The 25,460-nt window shown below is 45.6% G+C and overlaps 1 protein-coding gene across 1 annotated transcript in view; it reads left to right on the top strand.

Moving 5' to 3' along the window:
• Window positions 1-1,190: 1,190 nt before the first annotated feature.
• The window catches only part of LOC135050017 (protein ABHD15-like), a 73,984-nt gene continuing 49,714 nt past the window's right edge, over window positions 1,191-25,460 (top strand). Inside the window, exon 1 of the mRNA XM_063956104.1 lies at window positions 1,191-1,640. Within this exon, the coding sequence (XP_063812174.1) occupies window positions 1,194-1,640 (447 nt within the window). The 5' untranslated portion in view covers window positions 1,191-1,193. The remainder of the gene's footprint in view (window positions 1,641-25,460) is intronic.

Below are 25,460 nucleotides of genomic sequence, written 5' to 3'. Positions count from 1 at the left end.
AATGCAAGAAGGAGGCATTACTTATATGAGATGCCTCCTGCTGCATTAACATATTAGTGTATCACTGCTGTTTCCATTTAAGTAGCAACAATTGCACCTCCAACCACATCTAATCAGATCCTCTGCTAGTAAACTATCTCCCCAACCCCTTCCAATCCTCCCACAATTCCCTGTCAATTCAAAACCAGCGCCAGGAGGCTAAAGTGGAAAACTGTACCCGGCTGAGTTCCCTTTAGTTCTAATAAAGTGGTGAATGAGGTCTGGGTAGTGTTTTAATCAATACATGTTTATTTAGGTATAGCGTTCAAGCATGAACTTGCAGTCACTCTGTGGAAAGGCAAACTAGTGCTTTTGGTTTAACTTTGCATCCACACTTAGCAATCTGCATTTCATATAATCATATATGTAATGTGTTTTATGTCTGCGAAACAAATGTGATAAACTGCAAGCGTATTTAATTTCTTATTACAAAATTCACTAGAAGAGCCTTTCCATGCCAAAGCTGAAATAGCTGGCAATATATCACAGTGACAGTAATTGGGATTATTAAACATTCCTTACTTGTGCAATAAAATTCACAGCCACTAATATTATTCAATGACTCCCCAGGTCTATGGGAAATAAACCTACCTGTCATATTTAATGCAGCATAGAATTCATGAAGGGATTTACAATCCCCTCAATGTGCACTTACCTGTCACAGCCCAGGAACACTGAATTCTCCATAATACCTGTGGCTCATTGCTGGGAAGTTTTCCACTGTGAGCATTTATGTGTTCAATACTTAACACTTTACTTTTCAGTCCCTTAATAGGATTATATGTCTGACATGTTGTTATGCTGAGACAGTTCCACAATACCTGGCGCCTGCTCACCTGTCTATAACCCACCTGTGCTCGTGTCACTCGGGATGGAGTGCTGCTTGCTACTATGTTTCAGGTCTCTGCTCTCTCTTCCTCTGCCTGCGCTGCTGGGTGGGGTGTGACCGCAATAATAGGTTGTGTGAAGCTCCCCGCCCACTCGTGGTGGTGTAGACTGTGGAGAGATCTTGCGTGTCACACTGCTGTGTAGCCTGCCTCACTCGGAGGATGTAACTCAGTAGCAGCTGCACAGCGACTGAGGCACCTGCAGCAGCTGACTCCCCGGCCCGGATCCTCCCCAGCAACTAGGGCATTGCTGGCCCCTCTCTTGCAATGCTAGAATGGGCTGTCTTTCTAAGCTCTCTCCTGCTCCTGGCTCTATGGTCCTATAAGAAAGGCTTGAGTAGTAGTTTGTCAGAAGCTGTTCCTGCAAAGACCCGGGACGAGCCGGATGATTATACATTAATCTGCAAACCCTCTGCCTTGGCCAACTATCTGGAGAAGAGGTGCAGGTCCTTTGGTGGCTTCTCTAATGTCAAGTGGCTGTGGAGGACTTTCCCCACCCTGCAGACTCTGGTGGGGGTGCTGGGACCTGTGGACCAAGGAGTTAATTTCATCAGGGAGTACCTGCAGCTAAGTGATGAGGGGCTGGTGGCTCTGGATTGGGCTGTGAGACCTGGACAACATCAGAGGAGGAGGAGAGCATCCAGTAACTCCTCTGTGCCCATCCTGCTGGTCATCCCAAATTCTTTTGGCAAGATCACTAGGAACACCAGCAAGGTAACAGCACAGACATGGTCTAGTGTGTAATTTAATGCATGCCTGCAGACCAGGGCTGATCAGGGGCTTTACAACAAAATGCTCTTATTCTGAAGGTAAATGCATACTTAACTATATAGACACACAGCTGTACTATATCCACTTGGTCATTAACCAAGCTACAGTACAGATGGAGCAGCTTTTATTGATTTGTATACCTATGATCTTAGGTCTACACCATCTGCACTTTAGTATTATTATGTCTGTACAGAATTGTCATTAAATGCAAATAATGATTATTATATTTGATCCATAACTTTATGTATAAGGCTACAGGGTTGGGGTGATTGTGATGTTAAGTACAGTACGTACTATTTTAGAATTTATTATTTATTATCAGTTATTTATATAGCGCACGCACATTCCGCAGCGCTTTACAGAGAATATTTGGCCATTCACATCTGTCCCTGCCCCAGTGGAGCTTACAATCTATATTCCCTACCACATGTACACACAGACACATTCACGCTAGGGTTAATTTTTTTGTTTGGAGCCAATTAACCTACCAGTATATTTTTGGATTGTGGGAGGAAACCGGAGCACCCGGAGGAAACCCACGCAAGTACGGGGAGAATATACAGACTCTACACCAGAAGTTCTCAAACTCGGTCCTCGGGAGCATGTTTTGCAGGTAACCCAGCAGGTGCACAGGTGTATTAATTACTCACTGACACATTTTAAAAGGTCAACAGGTGGAGCTAATTATTTCACTTGCGATTCTGTGAGGAGACCTACAAAACATGCACTGTGTGTGCCCCCGAGGACCGAGTTTGAGAACCTCTGCTCTACACAGTTAGCGACATGGTGGGAATTGAACCCCATGACCTCAGTGCTGTGAGGCAGTAATGCTAACCATTACACCATCCGTACTGCCCCGATGATGATGACATACAGTATTGCTGTTAATTACACATTACTGTGGCATAAAATGTGCTTATTATTAGCCATGTACATAGTAATTAGCATGATAAATATTACTTTGTACTCCTATATTAGTAGTAAATTTAGTAATAATGTGACTTAAAATTAGAACATGGCAGGTTTGCAAAAATCTGGCGAAGAGTCACGGCCAGGCCAGGCATATGCCAGTTTGCATAATGTGAAATCTGCGAGCTTGCACTGGTGCACGCCCCTATAAAAAAGCGTAGACATGTCTATAGAGGCCATTCAGACCCAAACGCATCCGCGCGTCTGTATTTGGGTGGTCTGCGCACTGGTAGCAGAGCGCAACCTTACACATTGCGGCCGCATTCAGGAAGGATTGTCTGCAGTGTTATTGACAAGGGTGGGCATTCACAGGACGGCAACGCGGTGTGGGCGTGACCGTTTTTGGGGCAGCTGCATGACATCACACGCAGCCGTTCCGATTAGAAAAATGGCGGATCACCTGACAGCGCAGCCAGGCTGTGCTGCCATGGTCAATCTTAGTTTGATGCGTCCGCAATCTAAGTACGGACGTATCGTGAGGCGGCCCATCACACATGCTGGGCAGCCTTGCCCTGTACTAGGCGGCCACTAGCATGTGAGGAGATGGACGCAGATCTGGTTGCAGCAATCTGCATCCATCTCTAAATCAGGTCTAATATACAGATTTGGTACTTACCACTCCTTGTGCTTAGGGTGGCGGACTGGTGCAGGGAAGGGGCATACAAACACAGACCATGTACAGAAAGGGCATGTTTGTCTATTTGAGAACTGAGGCAGGCTCGTACAGGTGTGGATATGGGTTTGGTACTAAATGCCAGTGGTCAGGATCCCGACAGCCACACTGGCGACTGATCCTGGAGAGGATTTTAACCCAAACCCTAACCCACCCCTCCTACATCCTAAACCTCCCATCGGTGAATAACCCTAATACTCATTATTGGGATTCATTGATATTGTGACCAGGGCCGTTTTTCCGTTCAGGTTCAATGGGCAAGGGGCCCCAGGAGTATAAAGGCCACAGGCTGAGAGCTGAGGGTCTGCTTTTCCAGGGGTACCAGATTTTTGAAAATCGACCCAGGGGAACCGTAGATATCCGACTTCAAAGCAGTGGTCCCCATCAGAGACTGTTAGTTGCTCTTCCCAGCCAAATATCTCGTAGACTTTTTCTGAGGGTATACTTCAAAAGCTGGGACTCTTCTTTTTCAGTGGACACTGGCAGCTTGGCTCTACTATGCCCAGAACTAGAGATATCCGCCTTCTAGCAGCCGGTCTCTGCTCCAGCTCCACACGTCTAATATGCAGTTTTATATTTTCCTCAGTAGATTGCTCTGGCTCCTGATCTCTGATCCCCAAGTCCCCAGTACCTCCTGAAAGGTGAGACTATCTAGTTTTTTTCCAATTTGACAGGTAAGAAATCTATTTACACAAACTGGAGATATCTGCAGTTAAGCAAGCTGCCCTCCCACCAGAAAATGACGAATATTAAGCCCACTCCACTATCCACACCCCTCCTCTGCTTATTAAACACCCCCTACCACCCTGGAAGTCATGTAAAGAGGCCCCTTCATTCAGCCAAATGCCCTCTTCTACAGTTTAGTCTTCTCGCTCCAGCCCCATCACCCACCATCTGTGCAGTGAAGGAGTAATTAGCAGAAATTACTGTTCCAGGTCCTACATGCTGAGTGGAAGATAGAACACCCCCTACTGCCCATGGGTCATCAAAGCTGCCACTGGTAGCCCCCCCCCACCCCCACCCCTACCGCTAGAGGATGGGTAGGGACCCCAGTGCATTGCTTTGCCCAGGGGCCACACTGCTATAAAGACAGCCCTGATTGTGACCGTCGGAATCCTGACTATGGCCCTCATTCCGAGTTGTTCGCACGGTAGCAGTTTTTTGCAGCCGTGCGATCAGATACTCGCCGCCTATGGGTGAGTGAATTTTAGCTTAGCAAGTGTGCGATCGCTTGTGCAGGGGAGCTGTGCTAAAAGTTTTTGTGCAGTTTCTGAGTAGCTCTGAACTTACTCAGCCACTGCGATCACTTCAGCCTGTCAGGTCCCGGAATTGACGTTAGACACCCGCCCTGCAAACGCCTGGACATGCCTGCATTTTCCACGGCACTCCCAGAAAACGGTCAGTTGCTACCCAGAAACTCCTACTTGCTGTCAATCACCTTGCGATTGCGTTCTTCGTAAGGTCCCACGCTGCCCTGCGTTTCCCGTCCCCGGGCAGCGATGCGCCTGCGCATTGCGGTTGCGGCGCATGCACAGTTCAGACCCGATCGCACTACTGAGAACAACTGCATCGTGCGATCAGGTCGAAATGACCCCCTATGTCCCGTATTATAGAGGGCTTTTTATTTCAATCAATCCTAATAGCAAATATATTTTATATTATCAACACAGTTAAAAAACCAGCTTCTTGTGTTTATGACATGGGGCCTAATTCAGAGTTGATCGCAGCAGCAAATTTGTTAGCAGTTGGGCAAAACCATGTGCACTGCAGGGAGGGGGGGGGGGGCAGATATAACATGTGCAGAGAAAGTTAGATTTGGGTGTGGTGTTCAAACTGAAATCTAAATGGCAGTGTAAAAATAAAGCAGCCAGTATTTACCCTGCACAGAAACAATTTAACCCTCTCTCTGAAAGTGTTATATCTGCCCCCCTCTGCAGTGCACATGGTTTTGCTCAACTGCTAACAAATTTGCTGCTGCAATCAACTCTGAATTACCCCCATGGTTGGTTGTAGGTGCTCCTGACTTTATAGTACTGCTGCAGAGATAGATGCATCTTGCACTGAGTCTGCAATTGGGCCACAATACTAATATATTAGCATTTGCTCGCGTGGATGTCTTGTTGCTCAGTGGAACTAATTTTACAAAGACAGTAGTGCCATCTAATATTGTGACGTAATTTTGTGATGTATATTTTATACTGTACACCTTGATCACAAAATTTCTTTGTGCCCAATACTTGCAGTTAATTTTTCATTCAGGGATTGACTCAAAAAGATGCTTGGGGCTACTAACTCATGAGCAAGCCACATAAAGCTGTTGGTCCAGAGATCTATGCCTGCAGCCTGGAGCATTTTTCGGGATCTGCAATATATGTATATTTTTATATACATATAGTCATTTTGGACTTGAGCCTGCACATTGCACGTGCTGAGTGTCAAGCGTCTGGTTTTTCCTTTATTGCTCCTGATGTCGGATCGAAATCATATATACCTCAGTTTCTTTCTATCATTAAGCTATACCACGGGTGGCCAACCCGTGGCTCTCGAGCCGCATGCGGCTCTTTCATCCGCAGACACCGCTGTCCCTCCCCCCCCCCCCCCCCCCCCCACTGCCGCTCACCGCGTTGCTGCTGTCTGTGAGGGGAGGAGAGCGCAGCGTGCGCATCTCCTGACCCTCACTCTTCGGCGGCTGTCTCTCCAATTCAGCGCCGGTCCGTGAGCCAATCAGAGCGGACAGCGAGCTCTGATTGGCTCACGGACCGGTGCTGAATTGGAGAGACACAGCCGCCGGAGAGTGAGGGGCAGGAGAGGCGCACGCTGCGCTCTCCTCCCCTCACAGACAGCAGCAGCGCGGTGAGCAGCGTGGGGGGGGGGTCATGTATATCTGGCACTGGGGGCATTGCTGGCACTGTGGGGACATGTATACCTGGCACTGTGGGGACACTGGCATTGGGGGCATAGTTCGCACTGTGGGGGGGGGGGGGGCATATATGTCTGGCACTGTGGGGACATGTATATCTGGCACTTGGGGGATATGTATATCTGGCACTTGGGGGACATGTATATCTGGCACTTAGAAACATAAACATAGAATTTGACAGCAGATAAGAACCACTTGGCCCATCTAGTCTGCCCCTTTTTTTTTATCCTTTAGGTAATCTCAACCCTTTTTGAACCTTAATTCTTTGTAAGGATATTCATATGCATATCCCAAGCATGTTTAAATTGCTCTACAGTCTTAGCCTCTACCACCTCTGATGGGAGACTATTCCACTTATCCACTACCCTTTCTGTGAAGTAATTTTTCCTTAAATTTCCCCTGAACCTCCCCCCCCCCCCCCCCCCCCCCCTCCAGTTTCAGTGTATCTCCTCGAGTTCTAATATTTCTCTTCCTTTGAAGAATGTTTCCCTCCTGAACTTTAAGACCCTAGATATATTTGAAAGTTTCTATCATGTCCCCCCTTTCCCTTCTCTCCTACAAACTATACATGTTAAGATCTTTTAGCCTTTCCGGGTACGTTTTGTGATGTAGGCCATGCACCATTTTAGTTGCCCTTCTTTGTACACTCTCTAATGTATTTATATCCTTCTGGAGATATGGTCTCCAGAACTGGACACAGTATTCCAGATGGGGCCGCACCAATGACCTATACAGTGGCATTATCACTTCTTTTTTCCTACTCCTGATTCCTCTCCCTATGCAACCAAGCATCTGACTTGCCTTTCTCATTGCTTTGTTGCATTGCTTTCCTGCCTTCAAGTCACTTGAAATAGTGACTCCTAAATCCCTTTCCTCCTCAGTAGTTTCCATTATAGTACCCTTGATACTATATTTAGCCTTTGGGTTTTTGAGACCCAAGTGCATGATTTTGCATTTTTTAGCATTAAACTGTAGTTGCCACGTTCTTGACCATTTCTCAAGCCTACCTAGGTCATCAATCATTTGTTTTACCCCTCCCGGTGTGTCTACCCTGTTGCATATCTTTGTATCATCTGCAAAAAGGCATACCTTCCCTTCAATACCATCTGCAATGTCACCAACAAAGATATTAAAGAGAACTGGACCAAGTACAGATCCCTGGGGTACTCCACAGGTAACATTTCCCTGCATAGATTGCACTCCATTAACTACAACTGTCTGTTTCCTATCCTGCAACCAGGTTCTTATCCATTTAACTGTTTTATAATCCACCCCCACGCTTTCAAGTTTATTTAGCAGTCTGCGATGTGGGACAGTGTCAAATGACTTACTAAAGTCTAGATATGCTACATCTATAGCTCCCCCTTGATCTATTATTTTTGTCACAGAGTCAAAAAAGTCAATAAGATTTGTTTGGCATGATCTACCACCAGTAAATCCATGCTGTTTTGGATCCTGTAAGTGGTTTGATTTAAGATATTCCACAACTCTTTCTTTTAATAGTTTTTCCATTACTTTCCCCACTACTGATGTAAGGCTTACTGGTCTGTAGTTACTTGCTTCTTCCTTGCTTCCACTTTTGTGCAGTGGAACTACATTTGCTCTTTTCCAGTCCTCTGGAATAGCACCTGTATTTAGTGACTGGTTAAATAATTCTGTTAACGGTGTAACCAGCACATCTTTTAGCTCTTTGAGTATCCTTGGGTGTATCCCATCTGGTCCCATTGATTTATCCACTTTTAGTTGTGAAAGTTCTGTTAGGACCTTCTCCTCTGTAAATGTACTTTCAACTACCTTATTTTTATGAATGTCCTTGCAACTTAACTGTGGCCCCATCCCTTCTTCTGCAGTAAATACTGAGCAAAAATAATTATTTAGGTGATAAGCTATTGCCTTGTCACCCTCCACCAAATGCTCACTCTCTGTCTTAAGTCTTATTATTCCTCCATTTGATTTTCTCCTTTCACTTATATACTTAAAAAAAAGTTTTGCCCCCTTTATCTACTGACTGGGCCATTTTTTCCTCAGCTTCTGCCTTTGCACGTCTGATCACTTTCTTAGCATCCTTCCATCTGTCAAGATACACCTCTTTGTCATTATTATTTTGAGTCTGTTTGTATTTCCTAAAAGCCATCTTTTTTGCTTTCACACTAGTTGATACTTCTTTTGTGAACCACACTGGCTTCCTTTTCCTGGTGCTTTTCCTAACCCTTTTGATACAAAGATCAGTTGCACTTTTCAGTTTTCCCACCTCTCCTGCACTCCTTCCAAGTTCCACCAGTCCGCCAATGAATCACTTAAACATCTCCCCATTTTTGCAAAATCAGCATTTTTAAAATCCAACACCTTTGTTTTTGTGTGACAGGAGTTGGATCCTGTCTTTATACTAAACCATACTGCTTGATGATCACTGGATCCCAGGTGCTCACCCACATATATGTCGGATATCCTATCACCATTTGTAAGAATTAAATCTAATACTGAATCTTTGCGAGTGGGCTCCATCACCAATTGCTTGAGAGATGCTCCCTGTAAGGAATGTAGAAATTTGCCACTTGTAGCTGAACTTGCAAAAGACCCCTCCCAATTTACATCAGGTAAATTAAAGTCTCCCATGATTATGACTTCTCCCTTTAAAGCCATTTTAGTGATGTCCAACAATAGGTTCCTGTCCAAATCCTGCCCCTGGCCTGGTGGTCTAAAGATCACCCCAATGCGAATAACATCCTTCTCCCCGGTTTCTATGGTGACCCAAAGGGCCTCAGTTTTGTCTTCAATATTTTGTATTAAAGTAGCATTTATGCTTTTTTTCAGATACATTGCTACCCCTCCTATTCTTCCTATTCTATCCTTCCTAAATAAATTGTATCCTGGTATAGCTATGTCCCAGTCATGATTTTCATTGCACCATGACTCTGTAATTGCCGCAAAATCCAGGTTATCCCTTGTCATTATCGAAATTAGCTCTGGAATTTTGTCTCCTCAGCTCCTAGCATTTGCACACATAGCTTTAAGATTTTTGTCTGTGCATTTGTTATTAGTAGCCATGTCCAGACAGTACAAAATAAATGACAAGTTTAAAGTTGAAATTACCTGTTTGGGGATGTTGCTCAGTGTTTTTGATATATATATATATATATATTTTTTTTTTACTAATCAGGAATCACACTGTGTCCTTTACACCATGAATACACCTATATGTAAAGATATAGTACACCTGCCCACAATGAGCAAATGATCAAAGGAGGTAAACACCAGAGAGCATGCAATAATAAACTATGTTTCACTGTGCAACTTCCCCACACATGCAATGCCAATTACAAGCCAATCATTACATCAAAAAACATACATGAGTTTGCATAAGAGAGAGCTGTAGTGAGCAGCTTGGGGATGTCTTTTCATAGTGTAAAAATAAGAATTTACTTACCGATAATTCTATTTCTCGGAGTCCGTAGTGGATGCTGGGGTTCCTGAAAGGACCATGGGGAATAGCGGCTCCGCAGGAGACAGGGCACAAAAGTAAAGCTTTTACAGGTCAGGTGGTGTGTACTGGCTCCTCCCCCTATGACCCTCCTCCAGACTCCAGTTAGGTACTGTGCCCGGACGAGCGTACACAATAAGGGAGGATTTTGAATCCCGGGTAAGACTCATACCAGCCACACCAATCACACCGTACAACTTGTGATCTAAACCCAGTTAACAGTATGATAACAGAGGAGCCTCTGAAAGATGGCTTCCTAAACAATAACCCGAATTAGTTAACAATAACTATGTACAAGTATTGCAGATAATCCGCACTTGGGATGGGCGCCCAGCATCCACTACGGACTCCGAGAAATAGAATTATCGGTAAGTAAATTCTTATTTTCTCTATCGTCCTAAGTGGATGCTGGGGTTCCTGAAAGGACCATGGGGATTATACCAAAGCTCCCAAACGGGCGGGAGAGTGCGGATGACTCTGCAGCACCGAATGAGAGAACTCCAGGTCCTCCTTTGCCAGGGTATCAAATTTGTAAAAATTTACAAACGTGTTCTCCCCTGACCACGTAGCTGCTCGGCAGAGTTGTAATGCCGAGACCCCTCGGGCAGCCGCCCAAGATGAGCCCACCTTCCTTGCGGAATGGGCCTTAACAGATTTAGGCTGTGGCAGGCCTGCCACAGAATGTACAAGTTGAATTTTGTTACAAATCCAACGAGCAATCGACTGCTTAGAAGCAGGTGCACCCAACTTGTTGGGTGCATACAGTATAAACAGCGAGTCAGATTTTCTGACTCCAGCCGTCCTTTAAATGTATATTTTTAAGGCTCTGACAACGTCCAACAACTTGGAGTCCTTCAAGTCGTCTGTAGCCGCAGGCACTACAAGAGGCTGGTTCAGGTGAAACGCTGATACCACCTTAGGGAGAAAATGCGGACGCGTCCGCAGCTCTGCCCTATGTCGAATGGAAAATTAAATAAGGGCTTTTATAAGACAAAGCCGCCAGTTCAGATACTCTCCCGGCCGAAGCCAGGGCCAGTAACATAGTCACTTTCCATGTGAGATATTTCAAATCCACATTCTTTAGTGGTTCAAACCAATTGGATTTGAGGAAATCTAAAACTACATTTAGATCCCACGGTGCCACCTTAGGCACCACAGGAGGCTGTATATGCAGTACTCCTTTGATAAAAATCTGGACCTCAGGGACTGAGGCCAATTCTTTTTGGAAGAATATTGATAGGGCCGAAATTTGAACCTTAATAGATCCCAATTTGAGACCCATAGACAATCCTGATTGCAGGAAATGTAGGAAAACGACCCAGTTGAAATTCCTCCATCGGAGCACTCCGCTGCTCGCACCACGCAACATATTTTCGCCAAATACGGCGATAATGCTTCGCGGTGACTTCCTTCCTTGCCTTTATCAAGGTAGGAATGACTTCTTCTGGAATGCCTTTTCCTTTTAGGATCTGGCATTCAAACGCCATGCCGTCAAACGCAGCCGCGGTAAGTCTTGAAAAAGACAAGGACCCTGCTGAAGCAGGTCCCTTCTCAGAAGTAGAGGCCACGGATCGTCCGTGACCATCTCTTGAAGTTCCGGGTACCAAGTCCTTCTTGGCCAATCCGGAGCCACTAGTCTTACTCCTCTTTGCCGTATAATCCTCAAAACCTTTGGTATGAGAGGCAGAGGAGGAAACACCTATACCGACTGGTACACCCAATGTGTTACCAGCGCGTCCACAGCTATTGCCTGCGGATCTCTTGACCTGGCGCAATACCTGTCCAGTGTCTTGTTGAGGCGAGACGCCATCATGTCCACCATTGGTTTTACCCAACGGTTTAATAGCATGTGGAAAACTTCTGGATGAAGTCCCCACTCTCCCGGGTGAAGGTCGTGTCTGCTGAGGAAGTCTGCTTCCCAGTTGTCCACGCCCGGGATGAATACTGCTGACAGTGCTATCACGTGATTCTCCGCCCAGCGAAGGATCCTGGCAGCTTCTGCCATTGCCCTCCTGCTTCTTGTGCCGCCCTGTCTGTTTACATGGGCGACTGCCGTGATGTTGTCCGACTGGATCAACACCGGTCTTCCTTGAAGCAGAGGTTTCGCCTGGCTTAGAGCATTGTAGATTGCTCTTAGTTCCAGAATGCTTATGTGAAGAGACTTTTTCAGGCTCGACCACACTCCCTGGAAATTTCTTCCCTGTGTGACTGCTCCCCAGCCTCTCAGGCTGGCATCCGTGGTCACCAGGATCCAATCCTGCATGCCGAATCTGCGGCCCTCCAATAGATGAGCCTCCTGCAACCACCACAGAAGGGATACCCTTGTCCTCGGCGACAGGGTTATCCGCAGGTGCATCTGAAGATGCGACCCTGACCATTTGTCCAACAGATCCCTTTGCATGGAATCTGCCGAAAGGGATTGCTTCGTAAGAAGCTACCATTTTTTCCCAGGACTCTTGTGCATTGATGTACAGACACCTTTCCTGGTTTTAGGAGGTTCCTGACCAGGTCAGATAACTCCTTGGCTTTTTCTTCGGGAAGAAAAACCTTTTTCTGAACTGTGTCCAGAATCATCCCCAGGAACAGCAGACGAGTTGTCGGCATTAATTGGGATTTTGGAATATTCAGAATCCATCCGTGCTGCTTTAGCACCTCTTGAGATAGTGCTAAACCCATCTCTAGCTGTTCTCTGGACCTTGCCCTTATTAGGAGATCGTCCAAGTATGGGATAATTAATACGCCTTTTCTTCGAAGAAGAAATATTATCTCGGCCATTACCTTTGTAAAGACCCGAGATGCCGTGGACAAACCAAACGGCAGCGTCTGAAACTGATAGTGACAGTTTTGTACAACGAACCTGAGGTACCCCTGGTGTGAGGGGTAATTGGAACGTGGAGATACGCATCCTTGATGTCCAAGGATACCATAAAGTCCCCTTCTTCCAGGTTCGCTATCACTGCTCTGAGTGACTCCATCTTGAACTTGAACTTCTTTATGTACAGGTTCAAGGACTTCAGATTTAGAATAGGCCTTACCGAGCCATCCGGCTTCGGTACCACAAAAAGAGTGGAATAATACCCCTTCCCTTGTTGTAGAAGAGGTACCTTGACTATCACCTGCTGAGAATACAGCTTGTGAATGGCTTCCAAAACCGTCTCCCTTTCTGAGGGGGACGTTGGTAAAGCAGACTTCAGGAAACGGCGAGGTGGCTCTGTCTCTAATTTCAACCTGTACCCCTGAGATATTATCTGCAGGATCCAGGGATTTACCTGCGAGTGAGCCCACTGCGCGCTGTAATTCTTGAGACGACCGCCTACCGCCCCCGAGTCCGCTTGCGAAGCCCCAGCGTCATGCTGAGGCTTTTGTAGAAGCCGGGGAGGGCTTCTGTTCCTGGGAAGGAGCTGCCTGTTGCTGTCTCTTCCCTCGTCCTCTGCCTCGTGGCAGATATGAATAGCCCTTTGCTCTCTTATTTTTAAAGGAACGAAAGGGCTGCGGTTGAAAGGTCGGTGCCTTTTTCTGTTGGGGAGTGACTTGAGGTAGAAAGGTGGATTTCCCGGCCGTAGCCGTGGCCACCAAATCCGATAGACCGACCCCAAATAACTCCTCTACGCATCGCCTGTCCACTGTCGTGTCCATAAAGCTCTTCTGGCCGAAATGGACATAGCACTTACCCGTGATGCCAGTGTGCAGATATCTCTCTGTGCATCACGCATATAAAGAAATGCATCCTTTATTTGTTCTAACGACAGTAAAATATTGTCCCTGTCCAGGGTATCAATATTTTCGATCAGGGACTCTGACCAAACTACCCCAGCACTGCACATCCAGGCAGTCGCAATATCTGGTCGTAGTATAACACCTGCATGTGTGTATATACCTTTTTGGATATTTTCCATCCTCATATCTGATGGATCTTTAAGTGCGGCCGTCTCAGGAGAGGGTAACGCCACTTGTTTTGATAAGCGTGTTAGCGCTTTGTCCACCCTAGGAGGTGTTTCCCAGCGCTCCCTAACCTCTGGCGGGAAAGGGTATAAAGCCAATAACTTCTTTGAAATTAGCAGTTTTTTTATCGGGGCACCCCACGCTTCATCACACACGTCATTTAATTCTTCTGATTCGGTAAAAACTACTGGTAGTTTTTTCACACCCCACATAATACCCTGTTTAGTGGTACCTGTAGTATCAGCTAAATGTAACATCTCCTTTATTGCCAAAATCATATAACGTGTGGCCCTACTGGAAAATACGGTTAATTCGTCACCTTCACCACCGGAATCAGTGCCTGTGTCTGGGTCTGTGTCGACCGACTGAGGCAAGGGGCGTTTTACAGCCCCTGACGGTATTTGAGGCGCCTGGACAGGCACTAATTGAGTGTCCGGCCGCCTCATGTCGGCAAACGACTGCTTAAGCGAGTTGACGCTATCCCGTAATTCCACAAAGGCATCCATTCTGGTGTCGACCCCCTAGGAGGTGACATCCTCATATTTGGCAATTGCTCCGCCTCCACACCAATAACGTCCTCATACATGTCGACACACACGTACCGACACACAGCAGACACACAGGGAATGCTCTATACGAAGACAGGACCCACTAGCCCTTTGGGGAGACAGAGGGAGAGTCTGCCAGCACACACCAAAAAGCGCTATATATGACAGGGATAGCCTTATGATTAAGTGCTCCCTTATAGCTGCTTTTATATTAATATATTGCCATTTATTTTGCCCCCCCTCTCTGTTATACCCTGTTTCTGTAGTGCAGTGCAGGGGAGAGACCTGGGAGCCTTCCTGACCAGCGGAGCTGTGACAGAAAATGGCGCCGTGTGCTGAGGAGATAGGCCCCGCCCCTTTTTCGGCGGGCTCGTCTCCCGCTATTTAGTACATTTAGGCAGGGGTAAATATCTCCATATAGCCTCTGGGGCTATATGTGAGGTATTTTTAGCCTTTTTAAAGGTTTTCATTTGCCTCCCAGGGCGCCCCCCCCCAGCGCCCTGCACCCTCAGTGACTGCCGTGTGAAGTGTGCTGAGAGGAAAATGGCGCACAGCTGCAGTGCTGTGCGCTACCTTAAGAAGACTGCAGGAGTCTTCAGCCGCCGATTCTGGACCTCTTCTTGCTTCAGCATCTGTGAGGGGGCCGGCGGCGTGGCTCCGGTGACCATCCAGGCTGTACCTGTGATCGTCCCTCTGGAGCTTCATGTCCAGTAGCCAAGAAGCCAATCCATCCTGCACGCAGGTGAGTTCACTTCTTCTCCCCTCTGTCCCTCGTTGCAGTGATCCTGTTGCCAGCAGGAATCACTGTAAAATAAAAAACCTAAGCTAAACTCTCTAAGCAGCTCTTTATGAGAGCCACCTAGAATTGCACCCTTCTCGGCCGGGCACAAAAATCTAACTAACTGGAGTCTGGAGGAGGGTCATAGGGGGAGGAGCCAGTACACACCACCTGACCTGTAAAAGCTTTACTTTTGTGCCCTGTCTCCTGCGGAGCCGCTATTCCCCATGGTCCTTTCAGGAACCCCAGCATCCACTTAGGACGATAGAGAAAAGACAGATAACATTGGTACAGGTGAGAATTCAGATGGTTTTGGTAAGCTATAGCCCTAAAATTGTGTAGTTGCGGATGAAGTGGAAAGGTCTAGCAGCGTTCCTAACACAGATTTAAGTTATAAGTATGGGTTACTCAGGCTGAAGTAGTTTGATGTGTAGAGGAACTGGACTCGCATTTGTTTGAAAGCTGTCCTTCAGTGGTCCAGATTGTGGATTGATTGTTGTCCTTCTGTTTTCCTTCGGAATAACGTCGAAATAATTTTTCAATTTGTAGTTATCCTTTGAATAATGTCCTTTGAAGTAATGGCCCACAAGCCTACGGCCTAAGCCTTCCTCATGCTCTTTAAGTAATGGACCAAGCATGTGAATACACTGATTACACCCAAACTCCAATGACTAGTAATAAAAGTTTTAAGAAAACAAGCTAACAAACCAACCGAGATTTATCACAGTCATGCCCTCATGCCTATACTCAGGAGATAACATTCCAATTTATCAATAGCAACCCGTCATGTACATAAGCAATCTAATATAAAAGCAGATGCCTTATGCCTAAAGCAATGCTATAATTCTTAACACCCAATTTGCTAATTACTATTTCAGTGCAATCAGTAGTGATAATCTGCAGCTCTCATTTACAATAAACCTAGACAAGTATATATTCACCAGCAGTTATTTGAGTGCAATGTTCTGCAGGAGTGTAGAAGATGGAATTACCAGCAGTTATTTGAGTGCAATGTTCTGCAGGAGTGTAGAAGATGGAATTACCAGCAGTTATTTGAGTGCAATGTTCTGCAGGAGTTCTGCACTTGGGGGCAGAGGCAGAACTCTGGGAGGCAACGGAGTCATCTGCCGCCGGGCTCCTGCTCTGAAGGGGGGCACCTCTCCTCCCATTCTGTGACACCATTGAATTAAGTTAATTGATAGCTGCCGCTGTCTTTTCAGTGGCCGACTTCCTCACTGGTCCCTGTACTTTACAAATCACACCCTCTTTATTATACTGAATATACTCATTTTACAAGTGTCACACCCAGGATTAGAAACCACGACCTATTACACTGGAAGCAGACACCTCACTGATGAAGCTGTTTGCTCCTGTATAGGAAATATGAGAATTTTAACTATATGAAGATACTTCTGACAATTACACGTAACTTCATATAGTTAGAATTCTCATGCTTCCTCCACAGGAGTAAATAGCTACATCAGTAAAGTGTCTGCTGTCAGTGCAACAGGTCATGGGTTCTAATCCTGGGTATGACTGCTAAGAAATGTCATTTAAAATAAAAGACAAATGTATAAATACAGTATATCATTTTTTTTTCAACACACACACACACACACACACACACACACACACACACACACACACACACACTCTCTCTCACTCTCTCTCTCTCTCTCTCTCTCTCTCTCTCTCTCTCTCTCTCTCTCTCTCTCTCTCTCTCTCTCTCTCTCTCTCTCTCTCTCTCTCTCTCTCTCTCTCTCTCTCTCTCTCTCTCTCTCAATATAGGAAATAGGGGGGCACCAATATTTATCTTGCCTCCGGGCGACTGTGACGAACTTACGCCACTGCTTGGGGGACATGTATATCTGGCACTTGGGGGACATGTATATCTGGCACTTGGGGGACATGTATATCTGGCAATGTGGGGTCATATGTATCTGGCACTGTGAGGCATATATGTATCTGGCACTGTGGGGACATATGTTTCTGGCAGTGTGGAGGCACCCATTTTTATATGTATGTGGCACTGTACTGGGGCATTATATGTATTTGGCACTGTAAACATGACTAAAAACTGAGTTATGACACAAGGTCATGCTCCTACAAACGTCATAACAAAAAGTGTGCGCACAAAATGGGGTGTGGCTATGTGAAAACTAGTCCACGCCCCCATTTTTGCACACGTGCCTTTGGCGTGCGCATGATACTGGCGCTTGCCCTTGACTACAGATTTTTTTCTGGCTCTTTGCTTCTGACTGGTTGGCCACCCCTGAGCTATACAGTAGTGAAAACGCAATCCAAATTCTTCCAGTAGTTTTTGCTTGATGCCGGAATATACAGACAATGGGGTATATTTACTAAAGTCCTGATTTTGTCAGAGTTTGTTTTTTTTTTGTTTTTTTAAAGTGTCAACACGGGAATTTACTAAACAAAAATCTCGGCAGTGTGGGGGCTATTCGTAATGATTTTCACAGCAGAGGGCAGAAATACGAATGAATAGACCATCGGCCAAACGCGCCTGTTTGTTCATACAACACAGTAATTTACTATTCATTCGTATTTGGGTGTTTGTCTGTGAATGTTCAATTGCGGTCGTATATTTTTTGCAAATCGTAAAAAAAAGCAGCAAAAAAATAGACCTGCTTTTTCCTGGAGTGTTTGGATAGTCATGCACGTATCAGTGAGGTCCGTGCATGCTTATCTGTGGGAAAGGCTCTGGTTTCCTTAAAAATGTTAAAAAAAAAAAATTTGCGTGGGGTCCCCACTCCTAAGCATAACCAGCCTCGGGCTCAGGCCCTGGTTGTTAAAATACAGGGGGAAAATTGCGTAGGGTCCCCCCATATTTATACAACCAGCACAAACTAAGCATGAAGTCCAAAGGAATTGTCTGTAGACCTCCGAGACAGGATTGTCTAGAGGCACAAATCTGGGGAAGTGTACAGAAAAATATCTGCTGCTTTGAAGGTCCCAATGAGCACAGTGGCATCCATCATCTGTAAATCGAAGAAGTTCGGAACCACCAGGACTTCTCTTAGAGCTGGCCGGCTGTCTAAACTGAGAAGGAGGAGAAGGGCCCTAGTCAGGGAGGTGACCAAGAACCCGATGGTCACTCTGTCAGAGCTACAGCATTTCTCTGTGGAGAGAGGAGAACCTTCCAGAAGGACAACCATCTCTGCAGCAATACATCAATCAGGCCTGTGTGGTAGAGTGGCCAGACGGAAGACACTCCTTAGTAAAAACGCCTGGCTGGAGTTTGCCAAAATGCTCCTGAAGGACTCTGACCATGAGAAACAAAATTCTCTGGTCTGATGAGACAAAGAGTGAACTCTTTGGTGTGAATGCCAGGCGTCATGTTTGGAGGAAACCAGGTACCGCTCATCACCAGGCCAATACCATCCCTACAGTGAAGGATGGTGGTGGTAGTATCATGCTGTGAGGATGTTTTTTAGTGGCAGGAACTGGAGACTAGTCAGGATAGAGGGAAAGATTAATGCAGCAATGTACAGAGACATCCTGGATGAAAACCTGCTCCAGAGCGCTCTTGACCTCAGACTGGGGCGACTGTTCATCTTTCAGCAGGACAATGACCCTAAGCACACAGCCAAGATATCAAGAGTGGCTTCATGACAATTCTGTGAATGTCCTTGAGTGGCCCAGCCAGAGCACAGACTTGAATCCAATTGAACATCTCTGGAGAGATCTGAAAATGGCTGTGCACCGATGCTTCCCATTCAACCTGATGGAGCTTGAGAGGTGCTGCAAAGAGGAATGGGCAAAACTGCCCAAAGATAGGTGTGCCAAGCTCGTTGCATCATATTCAAAACGACTTGAGGCTGTAATTGCTGACAAAGGTGCATCAACAAAGCATTGAGCAAAGACTGTGAATGCTTATGTACACGTGATTTATTTTGAATACATTTGCTAAAATCTCAAACTTTTTTTCACGTTGTCATTATGGAGTATTGCGTGTTGAATTTTGAGGGAAAAATTTATTTATTCCATTTTGGAATAAGGCTGTAACATAACATAATGTGGGAAAAGGGGAGCACTGTGAATACTTCCCGGATGCACTGTGTGTGTGAGAGTGTGTGTGTGTGTGTGTATATGTATATGTATGTATGTGTATATATATATATATATATATATATATATATATATATATATATATATATATATATATGTGTATATATATATATATATATATATATATATATATATATATATATATATATATATATATATATATATATATATATATATATATATATATATATATATATATATACATAAACCATGTGTATCGGCACTCAAAAAACAAAATGAAATACCTTGGTGATCCAGTCCTATCATGGGATGACCATGAATCAATAGTTCCAAACAGAGGGACGGCACTCATAGGATTTTGCAATAGAAAATTTGTATTCCAATAGAGAAAATTTACATCAAATTTTCTCTATTGGAATACAAATTTTCTATTGCAAAATCCTATGAGTGCCGTCCCTTTGTTTGGAACTATATATATATATATTTTGTCTGTGTGTATGTATAGACATAATTATTATATAATAATTTGTGCAGGGATGGAGATTGCGTGCGGTTGAGGGGGCCCACAGATATCAGTGTACCGGGCCCCAAGATTTCATGAATACATATTACTTCCTTCTAATACTATTGAATGACCATTTGTAAAGGGTTAGGAGCATATTATTACATGAAGTGTCTTGCTACATATTTTGTATGAAATGCATCTCTCAGTGAAGAACAGACACACTAGTTTTAACGTGAACCTGTCATCACCAAATGAACTAAATTGTCTTTTAAACAGATAAAGCTCTGACTGTGTTCTAAAATTCCAGGCACCCTGCAAGCCAAATGCAGGTGCCGTGGGCCAGCGACGACAGCAACGTTTGTACGTCCCTAGTTATGGCCCTGAAGCTGATATTACCAGAGAAGAATTTTTCGGAACCCTCTACCAAAACATTTTGCTGTAATACAGTCCATGGGCTACAATGGCCTATGCCATCGTGCTCAAGTTCAGGAAAGCTGCACATTGCCCAAGCTTGGTATATTTCACAATTTAGCAGTCCCCATATAAACTATAGGGACTGCCTATGTGATCGAAAATAGATCTGATATCTGCTGTGCTCCCCCCTTCTTACCTCCTAGAGATACTTAGGGGGAGATTTATCAAATCTTTGAGCGATAAAGTACCAACAAATCGGCTTCTAGCTTTCATTTTACTGACTGTAAGACTGTTAGAGGTGGATTGGTTATGAGCATCTACTCCACTTTCTCTCTCCAAGATTTGATAAATCTCCCCCTTCATTTTTGCACGTACAGTAATTTCCTGCACAGTTTTTTTTTCTCTTGTCTGTCCTGTGCATAGAATGTAACTGACTATCTAGTGTGAACAATTTAAAAAATTAATAAATCTGACTAAAAATACACAATAAGTCAGTTGCAGTAATAACAAATGTCAAACCTCCAATGTGACCCCCTTCCACTCTATATGACATTATTTATGCCTGAATTCCTGCTGTTACCTGAGGAGGAGGGTATTGATAAACCTACTGTAAGTGATGAAATGGTTAATATGAGAGAAGCATTATGTGCTGAGTGGAAAGGATCACTCTGGAGGATGTGTGAATACTCCCATTGGCAAGTACCACTGCACTTTGGGAACACAGTACATCTTTTGTCTTGGTGATCATTTTGACAGTGATACCATTAATAACTTTTATTATAGAATAGGATACAAATTATTGTATAGTAAAATACAAAATTGTTGTGTTTATTATGGTGATCCTGTGCTGTTTGCTGTTAGAGACAGTCTATGGAATTATTTTATAAGTGATGTAATAAGTGATGTATGACACAAGTGAGATCCTATTATAAGGACACTAGGCTTTGCCTTATAATCTGTCTAGACAGTAGGCCATACATACGATTGACGGATGGCGGTTGTCAATATCCCGACAGCGGCATCCTGCCCGGCAGAATGCCGGCAGCGGGTCGAGCGCTAAGAGTCCCCTTGCGGGCTTGCCGCACTCGCCACAGGACCTATTCCCACTCCTGTTTGGTGTCGTGAACATCCACGAGTGGGAATAGCCCTGTGGAGCCGGGGATTCCGGCTGTCTGTATTGTTGGTGTCGGGTTTTCGGTGTCTGTATCCCGAACCCCGGGATCCCTACAGCCGGCATGTAACTGCAACCCGACAGTAGATGTGACCACATACACCTATCCTCAAATAGCCCTGCTTGCTCCGCAAACATGTCTTCATGAAGACGTGCCGTGCATCCTGCCAGACTCTTTCGTACTGAATATGCATCTTATTCACATCACTAACGTAATAAAAGTATAGTGCCACAGGTACCCGGGATACTGGCATTGCATGCCACTGCTGTGTGCCACTAACCTGCGCAAAAGGCAACAGATTGTAGACTAATACAGATGGATTCCGCCATGCATAGCTCCATGTATCGTTATGCTAATCTGCCACTGTAGGCTATAGGAATTTCTTTGCAACCAAACACTAATCCTAAACCACTATAAGTGACGTTGGATGTAGCTACAATGGAAATAACACACTAATTCTGAAGTAAGTACAAAAGTCCTGGATTCGCTACATATATTGGAGTGTCTAATTCGCGCAGTATGGCGCAAAAAGGGTACATTAACTGTACGAGGACACATATGTAGGTCTCACTTTACCCCGTTCATATAAAAGGGAAGCACTGCTGCGTTGGAGGGGATCCAACGGCAGGATCCCGACGGAACAAGACACTGCCGGACAGCCGGAGAGCTAAGCTGCAGGGAGGGAGGGAGGGTTAGGTTTAGGCTGCGGGGGGTGGGGTTAGGTATAGGCACCCCCTGGGAGGGTTAGGGTTAGGCTGCGGGGGGTGGGGGAAGGTTTTAGAATTATGCTGCGGGGAGGGGGGGGGGGGTTAGATATAGGCACCCCTTGGGAGTGTTAGGTTTAAGCTCCCGTAAAGGGGGGGTTAGGGTTAGGTTTAAGCTGCGAGAAAGGGAGGGTTAGGGTTCTGGGGGCATTGGGGGAAGGCATTGGACAGTGGCAGGTGGGGAGTTTGTCTGGGGCGGTATACCTGTCAAACCGTAACGCAGGTTTCCTAAGGTGAACTCAGGGAGGACAGAAACCTCCCGTGGAGCAGAAGGGGATTCTCACTGTCGAGATGCCGCGGTCGTTATTCGGACTGCCGGCATTTCGATCCAACACAATTGGAGCACCTCCGATTTCTTACATATGTACAGTATGCAATGGTTTTTGTAGTGAATACATTTATGGCATGTACCATTTACAGTTTTTATTTAAACTTTACAATAAATTAGTCTTACTGAGATGTATGGAATTGTTATATTACAGTATGTACACACAGTTTTACTTCATTACAAAAGTCTCTTTATGGGGTAAGTGTCTGCTGAGATATGCACTATGGGGGTAATTCCAAGTTAATCGCAGCAGGATTTTTGTTAGCAATTGGGCAAAACCATGTGCACTGCAGAGGAGGCAAATATAACATGTGCAGAGAGAGTTAGATTTGGGTGGGGTGTGTTCAATCTGCAATCTAATTTGCAGTGTAAAAATAAAGCAGCCAGTATTTACCCTGCACAGAAATAAATTAACCCACCCAAATCTATCTCTCTCTGCACATGTTATATCTGCCTCCCCTGCAGTGCACATGGTTTTCCCCAATTGCTATCAAAAATCCTGCTGCGATCAACTTGGAATTACCCCCTATAGTCATACATTTGTAGGGAAGACGAAACGAGCTTAGAGCACTGGAGTAAGTTGAATCTGTTCACATGAAGCTATCACCCCATAAACACTGCAAAGAAAGCGATAAGCTGTAGTGGCTTCCAAATAACACAATATTTTTTACACCTGATTTGCAGTTCTCTTTATGGTAATTGATGGGCAAAGCCTTCTCCTCATATATACATGAATGGGAATAAATGTAATAGGCAACAGCAGAAAAAGAAAAACACAATGAAGATCATGAGATGTCCTAGATCAGGCATTCCCAACCTCGGCCCTCAAGGCACACCAAAGCTGGTTACACATGAGATGACCAGCAATCGTTGCGATGTCGTCAATGATTCCCCTTGAACTCACGGGGGATAACAGCTACTGGGAGCACAGCTGCAGGGGGCACAGCTGCAGGGGGCATAACAGCTACTGGAGGCACAGCTGCAGGGGGCACAACTACTGGGGGCACAGCTGCAGGGGGCATAACAGCTACTGGAGGCACAGCTGCAGGGGGCACAACTACTGGGGGCACAGCTGCAGGGGGCACAGCTGCAGGGTGCATAACAGCTGCAGGGGGGCACAACAGCTGCAGGGGGCACAACAGCTACTGTGGGCATAGCTCTACAGGGTGCACAACTCTGCAGGGAGCAAAACTGACCACGCCCCTTTCCTATGAAGCCACTCCCCCATTTCTCTAACGTCCTAGTGGATGCTGGGGACTCCGTAAGGACCATGGGGAATAGATGGGCTCCGCAGGAGACAGGGCACTCTAAGAAAGAACTAGGACTACTGGTGTGCACTGGCTCCTCCCTCTATGCCCCTCCTCCAGAACTCAGTTAGAATCTGTGCCCGGATGGAGCTGGGTGCATTTTAGTGAGCTCTCCTGAGCTTGCTAATAAGAAAGTATTTTAGTTAGGTTTTTTATTTTCAGAGAGCTTCTGCTGGCAACAGACTCTGCTACGTGGGACTGAGGGGAGAGAAGCAAACCTACTAACTGCGGCTTGGTTGCGCTTCTTAGGCTACTGGACACCATTAGCTCCAGAGGGATCGAACACAGGAACTTAACCTTGGTCGTCCGTTCCCGGAGCCGCGCCGCCGTCCCCCTCGCAGAGCCAGAAGACAGAAGCCGGCGGGTGAAGCAAGAAGACGTCAAAATCGGCGGCAGAAGACTCCTGTCTTCATATGAGCCATTGCTCCCACACTAACCCACACACTCCGGTCACTGTAGGGTGCAGGGCGCAGGGGGGGGGCGCCCTGGGCAGCAATTGAGTACCTCCTGTCAAAATAGGGCATATATACAGCTGGGCACTGTAATATGCATGAGCCCCCGCCATTATTTTTACACAAAATCGCGGGACAGAGGCCCGCCGCTGAGGGGGCGGGGCTTCTTCCTCAGCACTCACCAGCGCCATTTTCTCTCCACAGCTCCGCTGAGAGGAAGCTCCCCAGGCTCTCCCCTGCAGAAGCACGATAGAAGAGGGTGAAAAAGAGAGGGGGGGGCACATAAATTTGGCGTAAAAACAATATATACAGCAGCTACTGGGTTAACACTAAGTTACTGTGTGATTCCTGGGTCATATAGCACTGGGGTGTGTGCTGGCATACTCTCTCTCTGTCTCTCCAAAGGGCCTTGTGGGGGAACTGTCTTCAAATAGAGCATCCCCTGTGTGTGTGGTGTGTCGGTACGTGCGTGTCGACATGTCTGAGAAAAGGCTCCCCTAAGGAGGAAATGGAGCTAATATGTGTGTGAGAGGGTGTCTCCGTCGACAACGCCGACACCTGTTTGGATATGTGTAAGTGCTAAGGTGAATTTATTGCACAAAAGATTAGAGAACAGACAGGAAATCTACCCATGTCTGTCCCTATGTCGCAGAGACCTTCAGAGTCTCACAATGCTCACTATCCAAGATAATAAACACTGATATCGACACGGAGTTTGACTCCAGTGTCGACTACGATAATGCAAAGTTACAGCCAAAATGGCAGAAAAGTATTCAATATATGATTATTGTAATAAAAGATGATTTGCATATCACTGATGACTCTTTTGTCCCTGACACAAGGGTACACATGTTTAAGGGGAAGAAAGCTGAGGTAAATTTCCCTCCTCTCATGAGGAAAAAGACCGGGAATCTCCAGACAAGAGACTGCAGCTTCCCACAAAGAATTCTCAGGCAGTATCCTTTCCCCACTAGGGCCAGGATGTGATGGGAATCTTCCCCTAGGGTGTCACGTTTGCCCAGAAGGTAGCCCTAGCTATTCTCAGGGATCCTGCAGATAGCGTGCACATTCTGGTACACTACTCAGACCGGCGATTGTGTCGGCATGGGTTTATAGCGCTGGGGCGGCGTGGACAGGTACCTTATCAGCAGAAATTGAGACCCTAGTATGTATTAGTGATGAGCACCGGAAATTTTTTGTGTTTTGGTTTTGGGTTCGGTTCCGCGGCCGTGTTTTGGGTTCGAACGCGTTTTGGCAAAACCTCACCGAATTTTTTTTTGTCGGATTCGGGTGTGTTTTGGATTCGGGTGTTTTTTTCAAAAAACCCTAAAAAACAGCTTAAATCATAGAATTTGGGGGTCATTTTGATCCCAAAGTATTATTAACCTCAATAACCATAATTTCCACTCATTTTCAGTCTATTCTGAACACCTCACACCTCACAATATTATTTTTAGTCCTAA

Source organism: Pseudophryne corroboree, chromosome 2, assembly GCF_028390025.1.
Source record: "Pseudophryne corroboree isolate aPseCor3 chromosome 2, aPseCor3.hap2, whole genome shotgun sequence".
In the NCBI taxonomy this organism is placed as follows: Eukaryota; Metazoa; Chordata; class Amphibia; order Anura; family Myobatrachidae; genus Pseudophryne; species Pseudophryne corroboree.
This window is presented reverse-complemented; position numbering and strand designations above follow the sequence as displayed.